Source organism: Tachypleus tridentatus, chromosome 12 (genome assembly GCF_004210375.1).
Source record: "Tachypleus tridentatus isolate NWPU-2018 chromosome 12, ASM421037v1, whole genome shotgun sequence".
NCBI classification, from domain to species: Eukaryota; Metazoa; Arthropoda; class Merostomata; order Xiphosura; family Limulidae; genus Tachypleus; species Tachypleus tridentatus.
The window spans coordinates 135,016,281-135,043,426 of NC_134836.1; the positions used below are offsets into that span (position 1 = coordinate 135,016,281).

At 31.3% G+C, this 27,146-nt stretch overlaps 1 protein-coding gene across 2 annotated transcripts in view; it reads right to left on the reverse strand.

The window, feature by feature from the left end:
* The window catches only part of Noc2 (Nucleolar complex protein 2), a 46,600-nt gene extending 21,897 nt beyond the window's left edge, over positions 1–24,703 (reverse strand). The window contains exons 1-9 of one of the 2 annotated variants that reach the window (XM_076472382.1): positions 24,581–24,703; positions 21,681–21,869; positions 19,277–19,466; positions 15,339–15,446; positions 14,347–14,464; positions 12,498–12,676; positions 4,870–4,980; positions 4,476–4,589; positions 3,583–3,771 (exon numbers count right to left, since the gene is read on the reverse strand). In XM_076472382.1, coding sequence (XP_076328497.1) covers positions 3,583–3,771; positions 4,476–4,589; positions 4,870–4,980; positions 12,498–12,676; positions 14,347–14,464; positions 15,339–15,446; positions 19,277–19,466; positions 21,681–21,869; positions 24,581–24,636 — 1,254 coding nt within the window. In that variant the 5' untranslated portion in view covers positions 24,637–24,703. Of the gene's footprint in view, positions 1–3,582; positions 3,772–4,475; positions 4,590–4,869; positions 4,981–12,497; positions 12,677–14,346; positions 14,465–15,338; positions 15,447–19,276; positions 19,467–21,680; positions 21,870–24,549 lie in introns of both variants that reach the window. The other variant, XM_076472383.1, reaches the window with a different exon arrangement.
* Between the last annotated feature and the right edge of the window lie 2,443 nt (positions 24,704–27,146).

The following is a 27,146-nucleotide window of genomic DNA, read 5'->3' on the forward strand; positions in this document are numbered from 1 at the left end:
TGTTACCTTCCTACCACTGTTCTATAATACACTTCATTATTTTCCTACCACTGTTCTGTGGTCCATGTTGTTACCTTCCTACCTATGTTCTATGATCCATGTTGTTACTTTCCTACCACTGTTCTGTGGTCCATGTTGTTACTTTCCTAACACTGTTCTATAATACACTTCATTACTTTCCTACCACTGTTCTAGTCCATGTTGTTACCTTCCTACCTATGTTCTATGATCCATGTTGTTACTTTCCTAACACTGTTGTATAATACACTTCATTACTTTCCTACCACTGTTCTATAGTCCATGTTGTTACCATCCTACCTCTGTTTTATGACCCATGTTGTTACCTTCCTACCACTGTTCTATGATTCATGTTGTTACTTTCCTACCACTAATCTAGGGTCCATGTTGTTACCATCCTACCACTGTTTTATGATCCACGTTGTTACTTTCCTACCAGTGTTCTAATGTCCATGTTGTTACTTTCCTACCACTATTCTAGAGTCCATGTTGTTACCTACCTACTTCTGTTCAAGGATCTATACTGGTACCTTCCTTCCACTGTTCTAGGGTCCATGTTTTACCTACTTACTGCTGTTCTAGGGTCCATGATGTTACCTTCCTACCTTTGTTCCACTGTCCAGTTTCTTTCTCCATATCATGTGGTTGTTAAGTCTACCCAATTTGAATTTTACACACTTAGAATTGATTTCACACATTTACCTCTGAAATACATTTTCACCCTTAGAAGGAATATATTATATCAACACAACTATAAAGAAAGAAATATGGATAGGAAAGTAGTGATTATGTAAGACGTCTGACACATGAAGAATAAACTGTGTGGAAACTGGGAGAGTGGAAAGTTCTGAGTAAGTTGACATACTGTGCATTATGCCAAGGAAATTCAGAATTGAAGTTGCAAGGTTTTGTCAATATTGAAGCAACTCCATAGGAAAATGTTTTTAGTATTTCAGAAGCAAAGTTTCCTTGAAGTATTCTTTTTTTCAGATTTACTAGTCAGTAGAATAAATAAACAACATTCAACAGATGTTAATCACAAAAAAAAACAGTTACACACTCACTAAAATGACTTCACTCTGAACTCTGGTTAAAATCTTTTAAAAAGAGCATACAATGCATTATAACCTATTTACAAATTATACTAAACGTACTGGTTATTCCTTATATTTTTTAAACCATAACACAAATCTTGTCAAGTAAAAAGAAAAACTACTATGCAACTTAGTAGCCATAGTTGATATAACAAATACTTTTCAAATTCTCCATCATAAATTAGATTTTATTTAGAACAAAAACCTTCTGCTGCATCTATACCTTCATGAAGGTATAGAGCACAACAATTGTTTTGAAAAGTTTTTGCTGGTTGTGACAGTTACCTGGTGTGTATGCACAAATATTGTTTTGGTTTTGCCCAAAACGTTTTAGACAGTTATCTGTTTACCAGCAATAACATATTTAATTGCTTTTATGTTTCTAATACGCTATTAAGTTTAACATAATTAAAAGTGTTTTGCTCCTGATTTTCATTTGTATTCAATGTCCAGTGCATCACGTTGCAGTGTCCAACAGCAGTCAGCAAACATTGATATCGTTTTTCCATTTTAGCAATGTCCTGGTGAAAACTGAAGATTTCGATAAACGGTACGTGATGGGCAAACTTGAACGTGATTTTTGTGATCAGCAACCAAAAATCTACAAGGAGCACCCAAGAGTGTTCAAGAAGCAAAAACTTTGTAGTGCAGAGTTATTTACAAATACACTTGTTGAACTGTAAAGCTACCTATATTGGCAAAACGATATAGCAATTACATATATGAGCCTCTTAACAATAACCAAAAAAATTCATAAAAAGCTTTTAAAATCTTACAGACTCCAATACATGTGTATACTGACAAAATAACCACCCTATATACACAAAAAAGTTCAAAATTCTAAACAGTAGCCTAAATTCCTTCCAGACATTTTATTTTAATATATTATTTTCCAACCAGTTAAAAATGTAAGTGGTTGAACATCTAATTGTCCCAGAAAATAGATTAAACATATATTAATTTGGATAAACTGCTGTTCCTTATTTCATATCACAATTTTAATTTATTTCTAGTATAGTTTACTAATGATAACATTTATAAAATTCTAAACCTTTCAACAGATAAGTATTTATTACTCTAAATATACTAGTAATTGTGTAACATGCAATTTCATGATTAATTTTTTAATCAGTACGTGATGAATGTTAAAAATATTTTTGTGAAAGACATGTTATAAAGTACATTCAGAAACAAGATATTTCTTATACACATAGCAAAATATGGATCTATAAAAACAAATTCACAATGGTATTCTCAACAAAAGTTAAATTAATTACAACAATTGAAAACAAAATATTCACTAATGAAATAAAAGTTGGTACTCTTCTCATCAACTGAAACAAAAGTTGCCATTCTCACCATCAACTAAAACAAAAGTTGAAACTCTCCCCATCAACTGAAACAAAAGTTGACATTCTCCTCATCAACAAAACTTGGAATTTTCACTATCAACTAAAACAAAAGTTAACAATTTCACCATCAACTCAAAATGTTCACAATCTTCTCTTTAACTGAAAAAAAAGTTGTTACTCTTCCCATCAAAACAAAAGTTGATACTCTCCCATTCAACTAAACCAAAAGTTGATACTCTCCCAGTCAACTAAAACAAAAGTCGATACTCTCCCGGTCAATGAAAACAAAAGTTGATACTCTCCCGGTCAATGAAAACAAAAGTTGATACTCTCCCGGTCAACTAAAACAAAAGTTGACATCCTACTCACCAACTGACACAAAAGTTGACATTCTCACCATCAACTAACACAAAAGTTGACATTCTCACCATCAACTAACACAAAAATTGTCCTTCTCACCATCAACTAACACAAAAGTTGTCATTCCCACCATCAACTAACACAAAAGTTGTCATTCCCACCATCAACTAACACAAAAGTTGTCATTCTCACCATCTAAAATAAAAGTTGGAATTCTCACCATCAATTCAAATAAAAGTTGACATTCTCACCATCAATTTAAATAAAAGTTGACATTCTCACCGTCAATTTAAATAAAAGTTGACATTCTCACTGTCAATTCAAATAAAAGTTGACATTCTCACCATCAATTTAAATAAAAGTTGACATTCTAACCATCAATTCAAATAAAAGTTGACATTCTAACCATCAATTCAAATAAAAGTTGACATTCTCACTATCAATTTAAATAAAATTTGACATTCTCACCATCAATTTAAATAAAAGTTGACATTCTCACCATCAATTTAAATAAAAGTTGACATTCTCACCATCCATTTAAATAAAAGTTGACATTCTCACCATCAATTTAAATTAAAGTTGACATTCTCACCATCAATTCAAATAAAAGTTGACATTCTCACCATCAATTCAAATAAAAGTTGACATTCTCACCATCAATTCAAATAAAAGTTGACAATCTCACCATCAATTTAAATAAAAGTTGACAATCTCACCATCAATTTAAATAAAAGTTGACATTCTCACCATTAACTGACCTTTTTCTTTATAGTGATTGCATTCCGTAAATGTATTGCAAGCTGGCGAATGTACACGAATGCATGCTCATATGCCAGAGACTGGTTCAGTGCATATATCTCCACAAGGGACTTCTTCATGAAGTTGATCAGTGGCCATGACGATGGTGATGTAAATTTACAGTTCCTCACATATGCCATGTACATGTGCTAAATAACAGAAGACAAACATTTACATTCTGAAAGTCAAGTCTTGCTGCCTTCTATTTACTTACTATAATGATTTATCTCTTTAGTGTTTCAACTTTATAAAGTTACTTAAAATGCACCATATAAATAGATATATTTGCTTAGTGCTTGTTTTTAGGTTAGAAAACTACAAAAATGTGCACTGTGCTCTCCAAGATTATCAAACCTTCGCATTACAAACCATAAGGTTTACTACTAAACCACTAGGAAAGGGGGTTAAGGTAAAGACAATATTTCAGAACCCATAGGTAAATCTAATACTGTTACTGTATACAATACTTTCTCAACTTATATTTACAGTTAATATTATATCAGTTAAAATTGAATGTACACATCCTGATAACACATAATGACTCTGTACTGCAAGTTGGAAACAAAATTATAGAAGTATCTTTGGTTAATTATCTTATGACATGAATCTGTTAAATTCACATACACAGAATAGTCAAATGGTACATTTGATTAAAAACAAAATTTTAATTAGGTAAAACTGCATTTATAGAAACTATTAGGAATTCTACATGTAACCAAATTTTAATGAGGTAAAACTACATTTATAGAAATTATTAGGAATTTACAAAACTAATTACACCATATAATCTTGTCACACTTAACAAAACAAGTCAGTAAAAACAATTCTCTATATTTTAAAAAATGAGATTCACCCTCAGTATATAATCAGTATAATCTTTCGGCAGCCCAGAAGCCAGGCGCAAAATGACAAGAAATGATAAAACTCGAACTGTTTCATCACTCGTGGACCAGAGTAATATTAATTTCTAAAAGAAAAGAAAAATGTACATTAAATCCACAACAGAAACAAATTGTGATACTGAATAACTGTATCTATAGAATAACATAATGTGTATGCAGTGCCTACAGCTAAACAAAATAAACATATTAAGCAGTAGTTAGAAATAAACCTGTAATAATTAAATATATTTCTTATATTTTGGTATGTTTTAAGATAGTTACAATAATACTCATATATTTTATTCCAAGAAATATTAACAATATTTAAACTACATTTTGTCTATCTGTATTGAAACATATTCATACCTTCAGTAATGTTTTTGCTATCTTTGGAAATGGAAGACAAAACGGAACAAGCTGAAGCATATGTTTCAGTATAACAGCAGCAACTGATGATTCAGCCACAATATTCAGCAACTGAAAAATAAGTGTATTGTAAAAATCCTTTACAATATTTTAATACAGGATTGACGGTACTTAGAATACATGCCACACCTTACATCAGTTGCAATAAATTGATAAGTTAGCAGACAGTTTTAATTTTTACATCACTTTCTAAATCAAAAGCAGGTTTTAACAAACAAAAACTAAGAACAAATTCAGAGTTTCCCAAGTCAATATTCTAAAATGCCCCTGAAAATATTATTTGTATGACATGAACACAAAATATTGGAAATAAAATTCATGTTTCTAATAAAGATTATCAAAATAAATCTACCTGATAAGAAAGAATTGTATTTGTCTGCAGATGTTGATGCTATAACTCTGAATCAATAAACACCAATCATGTTGAAATCAGTTTTTGGTTGATCATCATCAGTGAAACCAGCTGTTGTTAAAGTTATCATCAGCAGAATTCAAAGATGACCAAAAAGACTTTTTAAAATTTTAAAGATCTTTTGTTTTTTGGAGGGAAGAACTTAAAAACTAAGGAAATGTATGTTACTAGTTATTTTCACTACTGTTTTAAAAAATATGGAAATGTATGTTACTAGTTATTTTCACTACTGTTTTAAAAACTAAGGAAATGTATGTTACTAGTTATTTTCACTACTGTTTTAAAAACTGAGGAAATGTATGTTATTAGTTATTTTCACTACTGTTTTAAAACCTAAGGAAATGTATGTTACTAGTTATTTTCACTACTGTTTTAAAAACTAAGGAAATGTATGTTACTAGTTATTTTCACTACTGTTTTAAAAACTAAGGAAATGTATGTTACTAGTTATTTTCACTACTGTTTTAAAAACTAAGGAAATGTATGTTACTAGTTATTTTCACTACTGTTTTAAAAACTAAGGAAATGTATGTTACTAGTTATTTTCACTACTGTTTTAAAAACTAAGGAAATGTATGTTACTAGTTATTTTCACTACTGTTTTAAAAACTAAGGAAATGTATGTTACCAGTTATTTTCACTACTGTTTTAAAAACTAAGGAAATGTATGTTACTAGTTATTTTCACTACTGTTTTAAAAAGTAAGGAAATGTATGTTACCAGTTGTTTTCACTACTTTTTTTTAAAAACTGAGGAAATGTATGTTATTAGTTATTTTCACTACTGTTTTAAAAACTAAGGAAATGTATGTTACCAGTTATTTTCACTACTGTTTTAAAAACAAAGGAAATGTATGTTACTAGTTATTTTCACTACTGTTTTAAAAAGTAAGGAAATGTATGTTACCAGTTATTTTCACTACTGTTTTAAAAACTAAGAAAATGTATGTTACCAGTTATTTTCACTACTGTTTTAAAAACTAAGGAAATGTATGTTACTAGTTATTTTCACTACTGTTTTAAAAACTAAGAAAATGTATGTTACTAGTTATTTTCACTACTGTTTTAAAAACTAAGGAAATGTATGTTACTAGTTATTTTCACTACTGTTTTAAAAACTAAGAAAATGTATGTTACCAGTTATTTTCACTACTGTTTTAAAAACTAAGGAAATGTATGTTACTAGTTATTTTCACTACTGTTTTAAAAACTAAGAAAATGTATGTTACCAGTTATTTTCACTACTGTTTTAAAAACTAAGGAAATGTATGTTACTAGTTATTTTCACTACTGTTTTAAAAACTAAGAAAATGTATGTTACTAGTTATTTTCACTACTGTTTTAAAAACTAAGGAAATGTATGTTACTAGTTATTTTCACTACTGTTTTAAAAACTAAGAAAATGTATGTTACCAGTTATTTTCACTACTGTTTTAAAAACTAAGGAAATGTATGTTACTAGTTATTTTCACTACTGTTTTAAAAACTAAGGAAATGTATGTTACTAGTTATTTTCACTACTGTTTTAAAAACTAAGGAAATGTATGTTACTAGTTATTTTCACTACTGTTTTAAAAACTAAGGAAATGTATGTTACTAGTTATTTTCACTACTGTTTTAAAAACTAAGAAAATGTATGTTACTAGTTATTTTCACTACTGTTTTAAAAACTAAGGAAATGTATGTTACCAGTTATTTTCACTGCTGTTTTAAAAACTAAGGAAATGTATGTTACCAGTTATTTTCACTACTGTTTTAAAAACTAAGGAAATGTATGTTACTAGTTATTTTCACTACTGTTTTAAAAACTAAGAAAATGTATGTTACCAGTTATTTTCACTGGTGTTTTAAAAACTAAGGAAATGTATGTTACCAGTTATTTTCACTACTGTTTTAAAAACTAAGGAAATGTATGTTACTAGTTATTTTCACTGCTGTTTTAAAAACTAAGGAAATGTATGTTACTAATTATTTTCACTACTGTTTTAAAAACTAAGGAAATGTATGTTACCAGTTATTTTCACTGCTGTTTTAAATACTAAGGAAATGTATGTTACCAGTTATTTTCACTACTGTTTTAAAAACTAAGGAAATGTATGTTACTAGTTATTTTCACTACTGTTTAAAATAAAGTTAATTATGAGAACATTTGAAGACCATGTTCTTTGATGATGTTTCTTTGAAGATAGTTTATTCACATCAGAACATTATATATACATTTGTTTTTCTGTTACTATTGGGATACTTACACATTAACTACTGTTTACTGATAACTTAAAGGTTATACAAATAGAACATGTAAATGTTCATTCTTATTCTATTACTAGTTTAAGGAAAGTTTATCTAAGTAGGTTTCTTGTTCCTTCACTATAAGGTAGATCAAACATTTTATAGAGATACTTAGAAGTTTAAACAACTTTATTATAAATATGTATGAATAACCCTAGCATTAAAATGTACATAAAAAGTCAAACTTTAACAGAAGTTTTAATTACAAAACATTAAAAAAAATTCTAAACAAGCATCCTAATATTTTTTATCTAGGTCTTCCCCTCTTCCATTATTTATTTACCAACCCTCTCTTAAGTAATAAATTTAAAGTAATCACTAATCTATAATATTACTATGGCAACATCTAATTTTTATAGCCTTTATTCTTATGTGTTCACTAAGTCATCAACTGTAAAAATCTGATCCTCTTACCATTCCCACCTATCAATAATTTTTTTTACTATATAATTTATAACATAATGTTTTGTCTTCAACTTGAAAATTTATACTGTGGGATTCAATACAAGCAACTAAGAGAATTCATTTAAGCCCTTCTTGTTCCAGTTATAGGACTTTGTTAGCTTTGGGCATGTTATCATGTTCTTATATGTATCACTTAAATTAATAAAAAATATTAGTACCATCATTATAAAAAAGCAGGCTATGATTATAGTTGCAACCAACAGCAAGAAACATGAAATCAAAAAAGTGCTCTATATCTTTTTTTCATTTATATTCTTTATTAATCATTATAAAAATACATAAACTGTAAATGTAATTGGAAACTTAAGATAGATATGGTTAAATTAGGCAAAATAGTAATAAAAAAAATTCTTTACAGGTTATGCTAATGAATTAGGTTAAACAATTTGCAGTTTTCTGTTACAATATAAAGATGTGTTTACGACAGGTACTTCCCTTCCTGTACTGAAGATGTATTTACGATAGTTACTTCCCTTCCTGTACTGAAGATGTGTTTACGATAGGTACTTCCCTTCCTGTACTGAAGATGTATTTACGATAGGTACTTCCCTTCCTGTACTGAAGATGTATTTACAATAGGTACTTCCCTTCCTGTACTGAAGATGTATTTGCGATAGGTACTACCCTTCCTATACTGAAGATGTATTTACGATAGGTACTTCCCTTCCTATACTGAAAATGTATTTACAATAGGTACTTCCCTTCCTGTACTGAAGATGTATTTACGACAGGTACTTCCCTTCCTGTACTGAAGATGTATTTGCGATAGGTACTACCCTTCCTATACTGAAGATGTATTTACGATAGGTACTTCCCTTCCTATACTGAAAATGTATTTACAATAGGTACTTCCCTTCCTGTACTGAAGATGTATTTACGACAGGTACTTCCCTTCCTGTACTGAAGATGTATTTACGATAGGTACTTCCCTTCCTGTACTGAAGATGTATTTATGATAGGTACTTCCCTTCCTGTACTGAAGATGTATATATGATAGGTACTTCCCTTCCTATACTGAAGATGTATTTACAATAGGTACTTCCCTTCCTGTACTGAAGATGTATTTATGACAGGTACTTCCCTTCCTGTACTGAAGATGTATTTACGATAGGTACTTCCCTCCTCTCATGAGATTAGCTATTCCTGGTTGTTGCTGCACTGTATGTGCAAACTTTTTTTATGCATACAATAAGCCTCTTTACACCTTCCTATTAGAATAAAATGATTCTCATACAAATTATCATGTATCACATCTCCACCAATACAAGCATAGTACACTAACGTGACTCCCTCTATGCACCTCCACCAAACTATCACTTCAAAATCTGGCACATGATGGAAGTATTGAATAAAGAGAAGAAAGGGTGAGAAAAAAAGAGTAGAAGGAAGTACCTAATGGAAAAATTATAACTACCAATATGGTACTACCCTCCTCTCACAAGATTAGCTAAAATTCCACATTGATTAGAAAAAGGAACTGTCGTGAAGGAAGAACAAACATACTCAAGAGCATTCAAAGCACAACTTTGTAGATGAAAATCAGATCAGAAGACCCAAATATGGGAATTTACCACTTCTGATCAATGCATAATCTATGCCCACTAATGTAAGGTATAAGAAATCAGGGTGGAAAATGAGGGGAGCACATTCCATGGGAGACAAAGTGGTAGAAAGGTAATCCTAACCAGAGAAAAATACTGTAATTCAATTCTACAGTAAGAAAAATGGGAAAACAAGATTGTGTCTGAAGAGTGGCAAGAGCATGAGAAACCATTCAGTCAGTCAAATACATCCTGTCATGGTATTGACACCTGCATGAGGGTAGCATGAGGATCATACCATCTTCAACCCACAAGCTCAAGACCTGAGGAATAGAGAACCATTCCAATTCCTGGGAATAGCAAAAGGATTAGCTCTGAGCTATTGATCCAAAAGTGTGACATCAAGTATCCAAAGGAAATTCATCACATGCAATCAACTCCTGCAACCATAAAACAGATCAGAACAATCCAAAAAATAACAACATCCACATAATAAGAGAACGAGAAAGATCCAAGGATAGCCAATTTGTGAGGGTAAAAAGGGAGAGATTTCTGGATGAAAAGGGATTTCCATAGGATAAAGAGATGGAACTGGGAACCACAGAAGGAAACCATGTGCGTAATATAACAATGAATGGCATGCACAGGACGCAGAAGTCAATCCGCATCAGAATGGAAGTAGAAATGAGAAATAGTGGGAAGTGAAATAGGAGAAAATAGGAGTTATCATCATAAGCTGTTGAGGTTTTTGGAAGGAAGAAATGATCCATATTAAGGAGAAGATAGATATGATGGGAAAGTGTGCATATAACACCAGTGGCAAACAAGTCAGGATGCCAATGACAAAGGCCAAAAGGAGAAGGAAATATGCCTTAAAAGACAGGTTAAACAAAGAACACAAATAATTAGGTTTGAATTCAGGTAAAGTAAGGTAATTGAGGACAACAATAATATCCCAATCTGAAGGAATGGAATAAACCAGTTGATGATGGGCATAGTTTCCAAAAATCTTTTTTGGGAACCACAAACAGATGTTGATTAAAACTCTAGTAAATGATGTGGAATAAGTTCAGAAGCTTGATATCTGAAGAAATTCTGTATTGTCTCTGACAGACAATGGCAAATTATGAGATCCTGAAGAAAAGGAAATGAAACAGGAACTGCATGGTACAAGAAAGATGGAACAAAACCAGGAATTTTAAAACCCTCTGCAAAATCTGAAGTGTCTGAACATCAGTGGTGAAAAGATGCCAACAATAAATGAAGGCTGCAAGTAGAGCTCCCATCAGGTAGTCGCCAAAACTGTTGGCAGCGTATAGTACATCATTGAGAAAAATGACAAACCATGGCACCAAGAAAAGGAAGGACAGGTAGGGGCTGGGAAAAACAAGAAGGAGAAACCAGAATTTGTGCCAAACACAGCTTCAAAAGAGATAAACAGACTACCAGATGCAAAAGGATAGATTGTTACTGGAAAGATACTACCCTATACTACAAGGGATCTAGGACTGTATCAAAGACAAAACATCTTAAAAACAGGACCATACAAAAATCCTAGGAATGAGGAAGAGGTAAATGGGTTTGAGATAACATAGCATCACAACCTAAAAGGTTCCAACAACTGATAAACTATATTTGCAATGCCAAACCTAATAATAATATATGAGCCAACATGAAGGTAAGGAGTGAGAGAGTGTTCCCAGAAAATAATTTCTGAGGATTTCTGTGAAGAGTCTCAGGCAAAAGATGAATTATGGAAAGGTACTGCAAAGGGATAGTGAGGCTAAAACACAGGTGGGAAAGTGGGAATGGGTGAGACTAATGGGAAATTCAAGGCCTGTCCTCCAGATGGGTAAATCCAAATCCAACAGTTGGTGGTTTAGATATGGGGAGGGTGGTGGACCAATGAGAGTTGGGAAGTATATTCATGCAATAATGAAGGACTCAAGTTATACAACAAAGAAACGAGTGGTAAAACATCACACACATGAAAAATAAAGTCCAAAAAACTGAGGAAGACCAAACATAATTCTCAGAAAGGGAATGGAAGGTAGGGCAAAATCAGGAGGTGCAAGGAACCAGGTGATCAAAGTACTCATCAGCCTGCCCAGGTTCCACGTCTTCGGGAGGAAGTGGGGCAAAGTATGAAGATAAAGACTGACTCGTATAATGTTCAATCTCCCTGCAAATAAACATAAGTAAATATCTCGATAGATCACCAGCAATTGAAACCTGTGGTAATGCACCTGTAGAATGTGAAACACCTGAAGTGGTGACATTAAGTTTGGAATTCATGTTGTATCAGTCAACAAAAGCATGTGAAGTTTATTAAATGCTAATAAAATAAGGGTAATGGAACTTGAATGCTTTAAAGAAAACTGATTGTGTTAAATTAAACTTGTCTAAAAAATCTAAAACAGTAATAAAGATAAAGAAAAATATCCAAGTGCAGGAACTGCCAACTGTTCAGTAGAGGCACACGTGCATCACAAGTATACTATGTTCCTATTGGTGAATTGACACGTGATGATTTGCAAGAAAGACACATTGGCAGCAACAAACTGGAATAGCCAATCTTGTGGGAGGAGAGAAAAATTGTATCAGAATGTTGATTTCACTGCTATTTAATACAGCTTTCCTTACAGAACATCTAGCTTGTATTTACTTGCCAGAAAGAATTGTGTCTTCATGCACTAAGTCTCGAAGCTAAGAAAACCAATATTTAGCTAATAATACAGATCATAAAAGATTAATTCTAAAAATATAGATGTTATTTTGATATAACTTCTTACAAAATCCTAGTTTCTTATTTTTAAATTTAATAAAATGAATGCAATTAGCAGTAAAATATAACAATATTACCTTGACAGTATCTACCAAGTAGGACTTGATAGGAGCCAGAAACTTCTTCCAGTGACGAGACTTTGTAGGGTTAAGAACATTTTTATGTAGCTGTGAAGTTGTGGGTAATGACAGCTTAAGAATCTTAAATAAAGCTGGAAGAAGATCCTCTAAACAGAGTCGTATAACAGCGTTAAAACCTAGAAAAAATACAAAGAATTACAAAAAACTACAACAGAAGGAAAAAACAGAGTTCTGGCATTTATTGATATCTTAAAATTATATTAGGAAATCATGTGATTACAATTATATTATGATACTTGTTAGTGTTTCATTTACAAGATTCATTACTGAACCCACTCATCACTCAGAAAGTTACAATATCTGTCACAGAACCTACCACTGGAATGTTTAAATCTTGTTTTAACAAGAAGATTTGACAACATGACGAATAGCACAGAAAGCATCAGTCAAAATCATAAGAAATATGATCTTGTGGGATCGTTGAATTAATGGATGAATATATTTAGTTCAAGCTAATAATTATAAGGACAGATAAATCAGGTTTTGGTTGTGTTGCACATACACACAGAGTAACATCTTAAACTTATGTGCATATAAATATATAACAAACAAATAAGAAATGTGAAATTACACACACTTTTTCAAACATTAAAACACTCTTATTTGCAAGATTTCAGCTGTCTTAGTGGAATCTTGTTGTAACTTTACTGCAACTATTAATGTGTTGTTGGATATGTCTTATAGAGTGTATTCTATACAAACTGCTGTCTCTAATATTTGTGGTCTGTTTTCACCTTTCTTTTCCTCACAAAAACAACTACTATACTTCTTGAAAATTTAAAAACAGTTCAGAACATTCAACCAGTTTTACAATTTCCTTAATCAACTTGATAGCATACAATAAACATACAAGTAAATTATTCAAATAAACTGTGATACTTTATCAAATCACGAGGTCTACAAATATTTAAATACATATCACGCTACATCTTCATATTAGTTTTAAAATAATATAAAGTTTTTAGAAAGTTTTCCACTGAATTATTCTATTAATTTATACCTTAAACATAATGATATAAATTTTGGCAGGTGTCCAACAAACTCACAAAACCCTTTCTTTGATAAAACATTTCAAAGGTCTTTATAACAGCAAAGAATGAAAGTAAGTTGTTCTATACACAGTAAACTGTACTTTAGAACACTTCAAAGTACTACTCTCTCCTGATCCTGCTTCTTTTCCAAATAAAGTGAGCACAACTTTTGTGTTAAATCACAGGAATCATATACTGGACACTAAAATAGAATATACAAAAACTAATACACATGTTACCTGGCTTTCTAATGACTGTTTTTCACAATTATAAAAATATGTTAAGGATGTCTCCATGCTCACAAATCATAAAGCCAGACAAACCATTACCAAGAGAAAGTCAAAATAACATAATGGTAGCATATTCTAAATCTTTTATGCTGTTAACCTGAATATCACTCAATGCACTCATTTTTACCAAGAATGAAATTTATGTTATGGCACCGACACTCACCAACCTACACTCTACAACTTCAGTATAAGCTCTTTACAGCCCAGATAGTTTGGGTTGGACTTTGAGAAAGTGGGCTTATTGCTATCTGAATATTAAACAAGTAATAAAGATGATTTAAAAAACTTTGAAGTACGTTTAATTTATAATATGAATAGAAACAAAAATGCAAATTTACTTCAAATAAAAAACAGATAATTTGTCAGTGTGACATTTAATATTTTACTAATCAGAATAACTTGAAAATAACATGTGAACATACAAAACAATGAGATTTTTTTTCTCAATGTAAACTAAAATAATACCTGCTCCACTCTCCACCTTGAAACGAAACTTTGCTGATGGTGTTCCTCCATCTGCTCCTTGTACAGCAGCTCTAAATGCCTCGATCACATCATGAAGGATGTTAGAACTAGGTTTATCCTATATAAAAAACAATAATAAATGAATGTCTACCAAACCAAATTACATTAATTTTATCATATTGATCTATTCAAAATGATTGACAAAAATTAGTTCACTTTTCTGCTCATTATTTGGTAAACATCCAGTACAGAAACAACAAAAACACTTTAAAAAATTGTGCCAACAGAAGAAATATTAACAGTAAACCCACCATGGCAAAGAAAACCATCAACCTATAACAAACTCATTACATGATGGAAATATTAGAACAATATACATCTCAAACTACTATAAAGAAACACATCAACAAGACCAGTGTACACCATGCACCACCAGAAAGAAAGACATCAATAACAATACTGTTCACCATGTACCACTAGAAAGAAAGACATCAATAACAACAGTGTTCACCATGTACCACTAGAAAGAAAGACATCAATAACAATGGTTTACACCATATACAACAATAAAGAAAGACATCAATAACAGTAGTGTACACCATGTACCACTAGAAAGAAAGACATCAATAACAATAGTGTTCACCATGTACCACCAGAAAGAAAGACATCAATAACAACAGTGTTCACCATGTACCACTAGAAAGAAAGACATCAATAACAATAGTGTTCACCATGTACCACTAGAAAGAAAGACATCAGTAACAACAGTGTATACCATGTACCACTAGAAAGAAAGACATCAGTAACAACAGTACACACCATGTACCACTAGAACGAAAGACATCATTCTTGTTTTTAAGAATTTTCAAGTTTGTCCAAACAGAATGAACAAGAGAATAAATATTCAAGGATGCAATTCAAATGAGTAGTATCCACAATATCAAACCTAAGATACTGAACATGAAACAAATAATGATAATAGAATGACTGACCTGCAGCTGTCTTCTCCAACTTGCTACTACGGCAGGTGTTATTGACACGAGTCCTTCTTGTTGTTCTTCTTCCTCCACTTCAGATACTTCTGAATCATCACTCCCAGACTAAATTCAATAGATTTGTATATATAAAATAAACTACTAACTTAATCACATTAAACTTTAAAACATATTACCTTCTGATGAATATACATTAATAGTATGCTAATCAAGAAATTGACAACTGCAGTATTAGAAAGAAGCTAGTTACGATAGGGATAATGTTGCACTCCTAATCGTTGAGGTTTACTGCAAGATCATTTGCATGCAGATATGGAGATAGAAGTGAAGGTTACGAGGTTACTGGCAAGTGTAAATTTTGAGCCAACAGAGAGCAGTATTAACAGAGAAAATGTTTTGTGAGAAAAGGTAAAACATTGTATTAGTAAAACTTGTTAATGTTGACAGTAAATGTTATTATCACAATTTTACAAGAGAAAACCTTGACCAATGTTCAAGGTCCTGTACTGCCCTTGGATCTATCTTGTCCATTATCAATCATGCTCAATTTGATGTTTATGATTACAGTGTTAGAGGACAATAAGATTAGTTTTGGACAATGTATCTTGAAATACATTTTAAAGACATTTCACTGTGCACAAATGTCAGCTTGCAAGATTTCAGCAAAATAAACTCCACTGAAGCTTAACCAGAGGACCTGAAAGATATGTAACTGCTGTGAATTCAGTTTCTTTGGTTATTTTACCACAGAAACAATAAGAAATTTCACTGTATGGTTGAAAGTTTGTAAATCTTCCTTGTTAATTACAAGAAAAGCCAAACTTGAAATCACAGAGTCTGGAATCTGTCAATTTTGTTATGCCCTCTACCTGGTACAAATGTTTGCAAATGCAACTGGAAATATATATAAATATTAATGAAGACACAAAGGAAATAACATGTCTTACGACGAACTAATCAGTTCTAACTGTTGCTGTGCACTGGATCATTCGTTTTCCTCCAATATGAGAATCTCAAATGACAAAAGAATATATAAAAATGTGGATTAAGTGTGAAGATCAAACCTGGAACTGAAGCCAACAGAAAAAGAACATGGTAACACAGTTCAGTGAATGAAGGCGAGCAGCTCTTTCTGTTTTATATCAATTTAATTTTAGTACAGTTTTTCAGAAAAAGTAAAACATGCAATAAAAAACAAATAAAACATATACAAATTCTATTATTATTATTGTCTTGTAGTTTTACATGAAGCTTGAACACTATGTTAAAACTATTTTGAACATGGAAATTGGCAAGTCATGTGACAACAAAAACTTGTGGAATGGAATGTATCAATACTACATTTTGATACAGCTTGGCATTTGTAGATAGTGTGATGTCAACAACACCTGATCAGTTTGGAGAATGGTGTGTAACAACACTTTCCAACACAAAATATTCTTCATAAGGATGTTATAAGTATATAAATTTACATTCACATCAATGATTCAGAATTTCTAAGAAAGAGACATCCATCGTAATCAAAGGCATCAGAAAGTAGAAATATTGGTCAACTTGGGACACATAGAATATTTGGAAAAAGATCTGCAGTAAGTCTATCCCATATACAGTAATAAAACTGTATTGTAACAAACTAGAATGTATAAATACAACAGAAAAAGACAAAGGATGACAACATGTCTCAGAAAAGATCACAATCAAGGATTTGTAAAAATAATACAGTGTCACATTCAGACAAACTTCTTGCACAAAATATCGTATACCTCTAGTAGTTCAAACAATAAATGAGTATTCATGCTTTTCCATACAGCACTATAATGGTAAAGAGATATCACATAAAGTATCTATGTATTTCAATGTTACTGAATTGTTGAAACATACTGGAAAACTATTACCCTCATAAGCTAGATGGATTATGAAACCCATTTGGGCAAATGCTATCCTTTTAACATGACAACCTTATAATAGTCTTCTGGAATAAAAGTTATTATTTTCCAATACTGAAAATATATGTTCAATAGGTTCTTACCTCCTCTCATACGTACAGTTATTCTCATTCAAGACAAGAAACACGTTTCACATGACTTCTATGTTCCCCATGATCAATGTAATTCAGCTGCATCTTTTCAATTCTACCAAAGTGCCATTTAAAGTATTGCCAGAAAATGGAAACACTGGTTTTCAGTGGGAAGGTAGGTTGGGAAATGTGAGATGAATTAAGCACCCATCAGAAACACATTTGAAGTATAGGAAAATTATAACTTCTGATATGGTGCATTACTTTCTATCACATAAATAGCTAGAATCCCAGAATAAAAAGGTGGTGGGATTGGTGAAAGAGACAGATATAAGTATCCTTCAAAGTGTCCAAAGAACCCCATGAAGCATGATCATTATACCTAAAGGAACACACATGGGAGACCACATAACTTCTGTATAAGGTATAGTTTGCAGTGTGGAAATAACTGTCACATATACAGAGGGAAGGTGGGAGGGAAAAAAAATATCAGATGGTTTGAATCTGAACTACAAAATAACAGAATCCCAAGCTTGGTGAATAAAGACTGTAGAAGAACCACCTACAGTCAGGAATGTGGGGAAATCTAAAACGTGCTCCAAGGTGTAAAGTGACTATGGCCCAACAAGCTGTATGTGGCCAGTCAATTCCAGTCCAAAACCACCCAACATCAAAATTACTACATTGAACCTGTGGTAGAAGGAAGGTCCACATGGTCTTAACTTCAAATTCAGAAAAACTGAATTATATATATATATGTCAAACCAATCTACTAAATGGGGCACATGTGCAAATTCACGACCACGAGACTGAAACCCTCAACACAAAAGCAGCCTCAGGAAAGAGAGAAACTTCTGAGTAGAGGGAGCACCTTTTCCCACAACACCATCATATAGATAGGACCCACAGAAACTGAAGCACATGTGCAACACCAACTTTTGGGACTCACCACAATGAGGTAGAGAATACAAAGAAAAACTACAAAACTGGAAATCATAACCAACACATATTTGAGGACTTATGTTAATATTTTTCTCTCTTTAATCCAAAGCAACTCACTGAGAACCAACATCCAGGTGATCGTAGGATGAGGGGTCGCAAAGGAAGGTGTGAACTGTAATGTCTTGAATCTACTCTAAAGCAACACACTCATCTGGGTAGAACCATACAAAACTTAGAGCACATCAGCCTCCTGGTCTCACCACACACAAGTTGGGTGCCTCTAAACAATATACATAACCTCACTCTACTGACAGAACAATGCAAAAGCCGGGTAGAATGTGAACCTCCATGCTGTACCATACAAAGGTACAACATGTGAGTTGAAGTTCCACTGCCCTCTACACCAACACTCTGCTGAATGGAAGTGATAACGTGGGATTTTTTCTGGTCTGGAAAAGCACATTAATTAAGCAAACATATCATAAGGAACACACTTCTTAAAAATACTGGGAAATGTATAGGATAAAAACCAATAATAAATTTGTAAGAAACACAAATGTACAACATTCAAATTATTATACATAATTCTTTAGTTCACTAAAGCATATATGTAATTAACAAATTTATGGATTTAAAAATCTTTTAAAAGTGAATTAATAAACTAAAGATTTAACTTTCCATAATTAAACACACATCACGTATCTATCCAGCTTGAAGTTTCATGTATTTTGAATTCATATTAATTATTTATCTTAAATTATGCTACATAAGTTTAAGTTGTGTTAGCCAAGTGAAAACTATGGCAACAAAGAAGCCTGAAATAATCATAATGACAACAATCTCAATTAAAATTATGTGGACTAATTACGACTATATAATAAACAACAGAAAACAATCTTTACTGTAAAAGACTAAAAGATTCAAGGCTTACAAACATATGAGGGTTATTAATATAATAATAGAAACAATCCCTTACCTCAAGTTTATCTGGTAACTTGTGATATTTATCCAGCTTTTCAGGATCATCGTTTTCACTTTCATCTTCTGATGTGTCAAAGTTCAATAACTCATCATCATTTGTTCTCAAAAAATCATAAAATTCTGGATCTTTTTCTTTCAACTTCTGTAATGAAGCTTTATGATCAGCCACACCTTGGTCATCATCACTGAAAAGTTAAAGTTTTTACAAATAAATTTTACTTTACAAAATATTTATTAATATAATTCATTTAAACCTCTTGCCTATAGATACTTGTTTATAATATATCCTTTCTTGTACAACAACCATTAAACATTTGTAAAACTGCACTGAGAGCTCAATATCAGTGGTGGTCAGATGACAATATACCAGCAGGTTAGATAATTTAGCCGACGATCTTCACTTTGACACTGTTTTTGCTTTTCCAATGGTGATAATCCAAGAATGATGATCTATATAATGGTCAAAATTATAAAATCACAGTATGTTAAAAAGAACTGAGTAAACTAGTGCATGAAACATGTGTACTTACAGTTTTTAGTATAGCAAAAGTTAGGAAAAGAAATAAACCAGAAGACATTAGTAAAGGCTTACAAATAAAGTGTATTTAACATAAATAGAAAGGCTGTTCAGGACAGCCTATCACATTGACATCAATAATAGGCCACTTAAATGATTTTCCAAACTCGTAACTCTTTATTTCACCAAGAGACCATGACAACTTTAGTTGTGTTCTTTTATTTGTTAATTAAGCTGGTTTGATCTATGGCCTAAGTATTTATGTGAAGTTTAAAGAAATGCCTACTGATAACAATCATGTGTTGTAATGTCAGTTATTTTTTTATACTGCAACTGTGAATTATAATTATATAGCTGGATAAGTTATCAAACAAAGTTTTCTTCTATCACAAAACAGGTCTCAAACCAAATAATCAAAACTAACATGAACCTGAGTGTTGTACTTAAAACAGTTCTCTGAACTAGCTCTACAGAACAAAACATCTTGTGGTGAGTCTCAACTACTGTCTCTGTCAAAGGTTAGATAGGTGTCCTAAGAAAGTGACTAGTCAGTTCATCTTAAGATATGGGTACCATATATTTAGAGTATCTGAAAATACCAACCATTATTGTATTCAACAAACCATAAACCATACATTTAAAAATACCTACCATTATTGTATTCAACAGACCATAAACCACACATTTAAATTTACATTCCATTATTGTATTCAACAGACCATAAACCATACATTTAAATATACCTTCCATTATTGTATTCAACAGACCATAAACCATACATTTAAAATTTTCTACCATTATTGTATTCAACAGACCATAAATCATACATTTAAAGTTATCTACCATTATTGTATTCAACAGACCATAAATCATACATTAAAAATTATCTACCATTATTGTATTCAACAGACCATAAATCATACATTAAAATTATCTACCATTATTGTATTCAACAGACCATAAATCATACATTTAAAATTATCTACCATTATTGTATTCAACAGATCATAAACCATACATTTAAAATTATCTACCATTATTGTATTCAACAGATCATAAACCATACATTTAAAATTATCTACCATTATTGTATTCAACAGACCATAAATCATACATTTAAAATTATCTACCATTATTGTATTCAACAGACCATAAATCATACATTTAAAATTATCTACCATTATTGTATTCAACAGACCATAAATCATACATTTAAAATTATCTACCATTATTGTATTCAACAGACCATAAACCATACATTTAAAATTATCTACCATTATTGCATTCAACAGATCATAAACCATACATTTAAAATTATCTACCATTATTGTATTCAACAGATCATAAACCATACATTTAAAATTATCTACCATTATTGTATTCAACAGACCATAAACCATACATTTAAAATTATCTACCATTATTGTATTCAACAGACCATAAATCATACATTTAAAGTTATCTACCATTATTGTATTCAACAGACCATAAATCATACATTTAAAATTATCTACCATTATTGTATTCAACAGAATCTCTGTCTGTAAAAAATACAAAGTCCTAAACTCCATTTGAGAGGAAATAGACAAAAGTAAATCTGTCTGGTCCTGAAAATAACAAGAAAGAAAAACAGAGTAGCAGGATACTCAGTACCCTAAATACACTTAACCTTTATGGTCTGTGAGATACTCAGTAACCTGGTACATTCAACCATCTGTAGTCCATTTCTTATTTAATTAAGGCTATCAGAAGGTGGCTCTCAATAATTGTCCACTATAATTGATAGAAAATTTTAAAATTTGTGTTCAAACAACATTTTTTCATTAATGTCCAATTAGGATATCCACTGTTAAATATAAAACAATATTTAATAATACTGTACCTGGACATCATGTTATTCTCATTACTTGGTGATTTTTGAGTTTTTTTTATTCCTATGGATTTATTATTTTCAGAAGTTCTTTTCACTGCAATGTTTTTAAAAATTCTTGAACTTTCTAATAATTCAGAATCATCTGATGAAAGTTCTCCCATCATGAATTCATCCACAGTAACATTGCTCAATTTCTTTCTGTTGTAAAGAAGTGAAAACAACAATTACCTTCTATTGAGCAAAAATAAAATCACACAGTACAGTGACACAAAACTTTCAAATTTATCTATAACATTATGTGGTAGAGTGAACAAACTGTCACATTTAACTGTAACAATGTGGTAAAGTGAACAAACTGTCAGGTTTAACTGTAACAAGATGTGGTAAAGTGAACAAACTGTCACATTTAACTGTAACAATGTGGTAAAGTGAACAAACTGTCATGTTTAACTGTAACATGACGTAGTAAAGTGAACAAGCTGTCACATTTAACTGTAACATTATGTGGTAGAGTGAACAAACTGTCACATTTAACTGTAACAATGTGATAAAGTGAGCAAACTGTCAGGTTTAACTGTAACAATGTGGTAAAGTGAACAAACTGTCAGGTTTAACTGTAACAATGTGGTAAAGTGAACAAACTGTCACATTTAACTGTAACAATGTAGTAAAGTGAACAAACTGTCAGGTTTAACTGTAACAAGATGTGGTAAATTGAACAAACTGTCACATTTAACTGTAACAATGTGGTAAAGTGAACAAACTGTCAGGTTTAACTGTAACAAGACGTAGTAAAGTGAACAAACTGTCACATTTAACTGTAACAATGTGGTAAAGTGAACAAACTGTCACATTTAACTGTAACAATGTGGTAAAGTGAACAAACTGTCAGGTTTAACTGTAACAAGATGTGGTAAAGTGAACAAACTGTCACGTTTAACTGTAACATGACGTAGTAAAGTGAACAAACTGTCACATTTAACTATAACAAGATGTAGTAAAGTGAACAAACTGTCACATTTAACTGTAACAAGATGTAGTAAAGTGAACAAACTGTCACATTTAACTGTAACAAGATGTAGTAAAGTGAACAAACTGTCAGGTTTAACTGTAACAAGATGTAGTAAAGTGAACAAACTGTCACATTTAACTGTAACAATGTGGTAAAGTGAGCAAACTGTCAGGTTTAACTGTAACAATGTGGTAAAGTGAACAAACTGTCAGGTGTAACTGTAACAATGTGGTAAAGTGAGCAAACTGTCAGGTTTAACTGTAACAGGAAGTAGTAAAGTGAACAAACTGTAACAAGATGTAGTAAAGTGAACAAATTGTCATGTTTAACTGTAAGATGTAGTAAAGTGAACAAATTGTCATGTTTAACTGTAAGAAGATGTAGTAAAGTGAGCAAACTGTAACAATGTAGTAGAGTGAACTGTCATGTGTAACTGTAATAAGATGTAGTAAAGCAAACAAACTGTCATGTTTAACTGTAACAAGATGTAGTAAAGCAAACAAACTGTTATTTTTAACTGTAACAAGATGTAGTAAAGCAAACAAACTGTTATTTTTAACTGTAACATGATGTAGTAAAGTGAACAAACTGTCATGTTTAACTGTAACATGATGTAGTAAAGTGAACAACTTTAATTAAGTTTAAGTAGTATGATGGCCATTTAGATGTATCACAATTAGGCCCATCTCTTTAGCTATTCAATCTTAATGTAGTAATTACAGTTGATAAAAAGTGAACAAAACCTCAACCAAGTTATATGTAACTAAGTGGATGTTATTTAACCAACTTTTAAAATGTTGCCATTTCAAAATTATCCAACATTTTCTTACTTGTATACCAAAGCATATTATGGTAATCCAGTAATGCATAAACAAATAGTGATTTAAAAGCATAGTATTTATTGGAGAATAAAAGTATTCAACAATATCATAGCTCATATAAATCATTATTTTCTAATTTGCTACAACAGGGTTTTCTTAAAAAATATTCCCAAAAATCTAATAATAACTTAGTGGTAATTAGACTGCATGTATCTGTCAATATCTAATGTGATGAATTACACTATGTAACAAAATTTTAACTTTTTCTTGTTCCTGGGCAGAAAGTGTTATTTTCCAATTACTTATGCCTAAAGTAAATGGTAAAGACCTATTTTTCTCTTTAAACTTTGCTTTTGTGACCTGGAAGCATATACGAAAACATGATGGGAGACTAATGTTAATCACTTTCACATATCAGCCCCTAAATATAAAGTCGCAAATCTTGAAAAACTACTTACTTCTAAACATTTTTGTGTAACTTTAGTATAAATACATGTAAATCTTGATTCATTTGTTGTTTTATTCAGACCTCATGTAAATGAAAATGTGCAAATTTGCCTTTTTTACATATAAAATAGGTTAATTTCTAAATTTCATTATCCAGGTCACAAAAGCAAAGTTTGAAGGGAATAATGGCCATTTTCTAAACTTTTACAACATAAGCAATTAAGAAAACATACTATTCAAAATTTGTGTTACATAGTGTTATCAGTAGAATTTGTAAGTCGTGCCGCTCTATCAAAAGCCTACGATTACACTGATTGGAGACCTCAAGGTTCATAAAATTTAAAGTTAAAACTTAACACATTAATATTACGCATACCCATAGAATCTACGAAAAGTTTATGAGTCAAAATAATTTCATATTTAAATATTAAACTATTATTATTCATGATAATTTATGAATAATACCAATATTATTCCAATAGTATCATGAGACAACTACATACTTAAAAAACTTTTGTATTTCAATAGTCTACATTTATAAAGATAACGATAAAGAGCACAATATTTAAAGTTTCATCAAAAAATTAATTACAATTACATTATATCGTCAGGAAAAAACGTGCTCTCACCTCGTAGTAGCCATTTCATTAATATGTCTCTCTAGCTCCGTGAGAGGGCGAAACATAATTACTTAGAACTTTTTAATAAAACGTTGTGTTTTTAACACAAGATAACTGTAAAAGAAGCACTAATTAAACTTAATGTGAAACACGACAAAGAAATAAAAATAACCTATAGTTATTTAGTAATGATTTACTATTACTGTAATTAAAAAACACAAGATTGGTACAAAAAATATTGCTTATGGCGTTAAGTTACAACTTGTAGGCTTATTTGTAACTGCAATAAGACAATACTACTTTCAATGATCGCCCGCCAGTACAGCGGCAAGTCTACGGATTTACAACGCTAAAATCAGAAGTTCGATTCCCTTCGGTGGACTCAACAGATAGCTCGAAGTGGTTTTTCTATAAGAAAACATATACATATGCTTTAAATGTCTTTTTTTTCTAAAATTATTGCTGATAAGCAGAGAACAACGTTTTAATCTTGATGACCATACCCATACCAGCCGTTCTGAAATACATTCAGGTTAACCTGAAGATGACCTAGGGAAGTCGAAACGTTGTTCTTTAGTTATCAATAAAAGTGTTAGCACCAATACCAGCCGTTCTGAAATACAGTCATGACAGGTGCTTCACAAGTTAGACATATTCGTCACACTTTAGAACTTCTGACAAGAGAAAAATAGTAGCCAGTAATAAGTTATCAGCACATGCTGCCTCCACAGTTAACCTTAAACTAAAATCGGAAATAATAGTTTCTTTTTAAACTGTTACTTAAGCTGAAAGTGTAAAGCATGTACAATGGTTATTGCAATTTCGAACCACGAACTCTCTCAACTACAGTTCGGCATTCTATCTGCTAGGTGACACTCGCCGTGAAGAAATAAACACTTTTCATATATTTTACTGCAAAAATGTTAATACATTGTAATTACTCGTGGTTCTCTTTTTGTACTAAAAACAACTGATTGAGAACGTATTGAAAATTGTGGAACAAAGGACATATATTTAAGCAATTTTTATTACTGAAATTTATTTGAAAAAACTTACAATTTTAAAGAAAGTGATATTACCGGCATTCGCTGATTCAAAATCGCCATCGTTTTAGCACTTACAAGTTACTTGGTCCATTGTGTTTCTAATATTTTGATTGGTGTGCTTGTCTGCTCTGCTCGAGAGAACGAATGACAGTTATGATGTTTTGATCGAGAAATTTCGTGTAGTAAGTTTAAAACTGGAATTGCATAAATGTAAGAGTAACTGAACTAATGATCAATATGTTAATTAATGAATAAATAGTGGGTATTTTAGTAGTAAGACTATGACGTTTGTTTACTTAGCGTGCAAGTTTATTTGTGAGGTAGGAGGAGGTACAATTAGTTTCGTTTTCTGTTAAATCGTTTATTTTAAAAGTTAGGCCAACGTGGAATATAACATGTACCATAGTAAATATTTTTCAAGAAATAAATCAGTTGATTATGGATGTATGGCCTAGACTTCGTACTATATTTACGAAGTAATAGAAAAGAATCCATTCAATGCTAACAACGTTATAAAATCATTTACTGGACCTTGCATTAAATTTTCCCAAGTAGAAACCATTACAACAATATAAACGAGTTAATCTGAATGTTGACATGAAGAAAGAGACTGAACACAAGATTTAACTGCGAAACGATAAGCGAACATATAAACTAAAGGGTGTAAGTGTCATAATCATTTAAGCAATTTTTATCGTTATAAAGTGAACGAAAAAAACAACACTGATATGTATTGACATTGTTTTTTATTCTCACCTTAACTATTTTCTAGTGATTTCATGTGATATTTGATGATTTTTCAATGACGTATTCTTTTTATATAAGTGACACAAACTAGTGGTGGAGCGTAAGTTATTATTTCGTGAGTATTGTTTTTGTGAAAACTTAATTGTCTGGTTAAATATCTAACAGAATGACCACCAATAAAGACGAATCAGTACAAGTGTTAACAAAAAGAATGGCACAATATTATAAGTAGATCTTGATAAAAGAGCAAAGGAAGATTTATTTATATCACTTAAGCACGTACTTAGAATTGTTTAGGCTCACTGTTTGCCGATTAATTGAGATTGTATAACATCAGTCCAATAGAAAACAGAACCTTACAACCATAGAACATAACAAGACAGTTAACTTCCAAAAAAAAAAAAACATTCTGACATACTGAATTGCTCAGATCAATTTCAAGTACTTTTTAAAGAATTTCTAAACATTTCTTAAGAATTTCTTGAAAGCCAAAATGTATATTAAAATAAATCATATTTCACTAAAATGTTTACAAAATTTGTTCAGCATGTGAATGTAGACTGGAAAGAAAAGAAACACTATATACACATTGTACTCATCTCTGCAACATCTATTAGTAAGAAATATTGATATGTATTATTTTAATACTTTTCAGAAAAAAAAAGCTCTTTTCAACAATTTTCAAGCCTTATATGGCTTTTCTGTGACTCCAAGAGACATTACTAGAAACTTTATATCATTGACTGAAGCTGTGTCAGTAGAAATGAGCTGCAATACTGTAG